Genomic DNA, 4393 nt, shown 5'->3' on the forward strand with positions numbered 1-4393 from the left:
ATTTGAAAAAACAATATTCTTGTTTCTACCCGTCTTACAAGGAAGTGACATCTGCTTGATGCGGATGACCACGTCCATAACATTGGCGATTTTTTCGTTAAAAAGAATGTCATTATTTTTCAACTAAATACACTAAGTCGTTGCAAGTCAAATTAAATTAAACACTTTCCTACCCTTCTTGCCTTTGCAAACGAATTAAACAACAAATAATATCGACTAACTCAATGCTCCAACCATCTACATTCCAATACCAATTGTGCAAACCTTCAGTTTAAGCCGTTATCGACAAAATTGTTATGTCTTTATCTACTGCCAAATTTAGTAGAACAGGAAACTGGTCGCAAAACGTCTGGTCCCCAAACCATAGGTCTCTCCAAAATAAAGTATTTTTACCATCTCCCTCCATATGACAAACCGAATTTGCAAACCAGTTTAGTTCCACGTCGCACCTTTCCAAAATGCCTGCAAAATTTGCAAACATAATGAGTCTAACCTTCTCGAATACGCACCATCCGGATGAAGCAATTTTCTAAAAAACAGTGTTTTATCTATAATTTATCAAACCAAACCAGATTGTGTCTTTCTCCGTAATGAATGTCCATAACCATTATACATTAAAGAACTACAAATTTTAACTCCGAGACCTCTTCTTCTTTTTATAAACACATTATTTTCCCAGATTACCCAATTAATCAAATTTCTTTTCAACCCACCTCCCGAAAGAAATATTCGTTGCACTGTCCTATTAAATATTTCGAGTTATCTATCAATTTCATTAAAAAATCGTTAAGGAATATTTATTAAAGAGACGAAGATTTTTTAATGAAATCTGGCAAACTTTATCCCGACAATCGTACATGTTGGTACGGACGTGGGTAACCATCGGCCCTGGGAGCTACCTTCGGCCTGTGTAGGCGTGGTCAACCTCCGACCCTCGTGTGTAACCCACTGCCCGCACCATAATTTGGTGAGTTTTAGGCCTGCGTAGGCGTGGTCAACCCCCGACCCTCGTGTGTAACCCACGGCCCCCATCGTAATTTGGTGAGTTTTAGGGATGTCCATCATATGATATCGTCTGCTTAGTTGACTCGGGTTATACTCGAACGGAGCTGGATCGGGCTTTGCCCCAGTCCGGAACACTCTGTTTTCGGTAAATTAGTTCAAAATACAAACTTGAGATAGTTGATCTTGATCTAATCATTTTGAATGATACTTGTTTGATTTTGTGTGAATGTATTTATTGAACGCACTCTCTTTATCTTATTTTCTTTATCTTACTTGTTTAGGAGACGTTAGTTCAAGAATAATAATTTGATTTTGTAATAATTTGACTTTGTAATACGAAGTTAAAACTTCACATGAATTCATACATATATATTACATAGAGGGCTTAAGTTCGTCATCAGTGTAGGGACATAGTTCAGTTTGTAGGGACATGCATTGTTATATGCAGGGGTTGGGGTTCGAACTCTGGACACCCCACTTATTCATCTTGAAAAAGATGAATTCTAGCCACTAGGCTACCTGACTAAAAAATAAATAAAAGTTCGTCATCAGTGTCATCTTTATTAATACTTTTTTTCAACTTTTTTATAAAAATCTCCTTTTACCTTTTTTGCCTAATCAAAATACTTTTATCCTCTGTGAATTTAGTTCAATAGGTAGAGATGTTGCATTATATATGTATGAGTTGAGGTTTGAACCACAGACATCTCATTTATTTATCGTGAATTTTTAACTGTTAGGCTGCTTTAGGGGCGATTCCTTCCATAACAAAGGGGTAGCTAAAGAGAAAAAAAATTATTGAATAAGTAGGTATATTTTTATATTAAGCTACCCCTAATAATATATATTTGGCTACTCCAAGTTTGATTTTGGGTGAAATAATTTTTTGTCTGATTTGATTTACTTTTCAAACTCTGGATTATCTGATCTTGTCTTTTAGGAACCGGAAGGTGAACTTCCTTGATTGACAATGAAAATATGACAACATCCTCCCAAGATTTTTTTTATCTCCATTGGCCCTAAGAGATTTAACGACAATTTTAATAACGCTTTATTGTTGTAAAAATAGACTTTTTATTAACGCTTTGTTTTTATAATTAAAAAAATAAATAATTAGTAAATTATAATCTTTTATTTACTATTTATAAGTCATTCTTGTTGCTTTAAGTGTATTTATGAAGTACATTTTATATACGTAGTAGTTATTACGATTTTTTTTATGCTTATTTGTTAAATTTACTATTAATTTTTAAATAATATTTTATTTTTCTTTATATGTGGCCACCTCATAAAAATATTGTTACCTTCGCCACTGGGCTGCTTGATAAAATAAAACACTTTCAAAACCAAAAAATATTAGAGAATTAAAGCAGATATTATTTTTTGTGGATATATACGATGTTAAAATCATCTCTCAAGTTGTAATTGACGTGGAAGGTTTAATTAAAGTGTGATTATATCGATTTAGGATGAGTGCAATGAGCTCTGAGTTCGTCTTCTCCGCTCAAAGTGACCAAAACTTTCAAGCCACCGAAAAACCACCCGATCCACAAAAGACTCCACCCCCAAAGACTCCACCAAAGATCTCCTTTCGAGATAAACTTTTAGGACCATCTCAAGAACCAATAATCCGTGAAAAAGAGGACATGATTGAAAAGAAGCTTGTACGCATTGAACACGAGAATGGAAACCGACTCCTACCCAAGGTATATCTGGAACCATCTGTATTCCAGGAGTTATGCACACCATGGAAGGACGCCATTGTTGTCAAGTTGTTGGGGAAAAATCTCGGTTACCATACAATGAAAGAAAGGCTTCAAAAAACATGGAGACCACAAGGCGGCTTTGAAATCATGGATAATGACAACGGTTTCTATATGGTGAAATTCGATCAAGCTGCAGACAAAGAAAAAGTCATCACTGGAGGCCCATGGTTAATATTTGATCACTGCCTCGCAGTCACTCACTGGTCGCCGGAATTTGCATCCCCCAATGCAAAAGTGGACAAAACAATTGTTTGGGTCAGATTTCCAGGTTTGAATTTAGTGTACTACGACGAGAGCTTTCTTCTAGCTATGGCTTCTGCTCTAGGAAGACCCATCAAAGTTGACACAAACACCCTGAAAATTGAACGAGGCAAATTCGCTAGAGTTTGTGTTGAAATTGATCTCACTGTGCCGGTTGTAGGAAAAATTTGGGTCAACGGTCATTGGTACAAAGTCCAGTACGAGGGTCTCCACCTAATTTGCACCAACTGCGGATGTTACGGCCATTTGGGGAGGAACTGCCCAACCACTCCGGTTCAAACAACCACTACTCAGCCAACACGTCAACAAACCACCGCCGTCCACCAAGGAGACCGCCTTCAGAAGCATCAGCCAGTCACCAACGATGTGCATTCAATTCCGGAGAATCAAAACGGTAATGCAGTTATTGTTTTGTCTAAGGAATCAATAGTTAATGATGACAAAATAATTGATATTGATGGAGAAAATAATGAGCTGCATGGGGATTGGTTACTTGTCACTAGAAAAAAGAAACCACCAAAAAATCCCATACTACTTCCACAAAAAACCGTTACCTCAAAGGGAAACAAATTCAATGTCCTTAATAGTCTGTCACATAGAAATAAAGCTGGCCCACCAAATCATAACACCCAAATCATAACACCAAATCATTCCCACCCTTATTCTTCTACCCAGCCACGCGCCTCTCAAATCCCTAAGGAAACTAAACGCCGCCGACATGATGACTTCACACATGATGAACCCGCATTTGATTACTCCTTTGACCAAACTTTAATGTTGTCGCCCCCCATCCAAAAGACTGCTGCCAAGCCCGCCTATGTGGCAAAAACCATTCAAAAATTGCCCAATAGCCAAAACACTAAAAACAGCCCTCAAAAACATGTTACCCTTGATACTAGTTTCCCACCACTCGACACCAATCACAACTCCAGTATCATGCATCCTACCCCCCCAAAACAAACGGGCCATGAAACCAACAATTCCAGTAAAACTGAAACAAGCGATACCACTGATGATGTGCGTGAAGTCAATACTGTTCCACAAAACCTGGATGACTATGATGCCACTGAAGAGGATATGGTTACGTAACAGTCACCTCCATTTGTTCCTATCTGACTACTTTGTTATGGAAGCTCTCCTAGACATTAACATCCTCTCTTGGAACATTAGAGGGGCTTACAATAACAAAGCTAGAAGACATCTTAAAGAATTGATGAGAAAACACAATCCATCTATCATGGCAATTTATGAAACTCATGTCCCATATCATAAACTGTCCTCTTTCTGGAACAACAATGGTTATACCCCCGTTCACATCATTGAAGCCAATGGCCATTCTGGAGGAATTTGGATCCTGAAAC

The 4393-nt window shown here is 37.6% G+C and overlaps 1 protein-coding gene across 1 annotated transcript; it reads left to right on the forward strand.

Moving 5' to 3' along the window:
* Positions 1 to 2474: 2474 nt before the first annotated feature.
* On the forward strand, positions 2475 to 4121 carry LOC146928837 (uncharacterized). The gene has a single exon (XM_085707139.1). The coding sequence runs from the start codon at positions 2475 to 2477 to the stop codon at positions 4119 to 4121; it is 1647 nt and encodes a 548-aa protein (XP_085563265.1).
* The last annotated feature ends 272 nt before the right edge of the window (positions 4122 to 4393 follow it).

This window comes from Medicago sativa, chromosome 4 (genome assembly GCF_051527215.1).
Source record: "Medicago sativa cultivar Bolivia chromosome 4, Bolivia_mono, whole genome shotgun sequence".
NCBI classification, from domain to species: domain Eukaryota; kingdom Viridiplantae; phylum Streptophyta; class Magnoliopsida; order Fabales; family Fabaceae; genus Medicago; species Medicago sativa.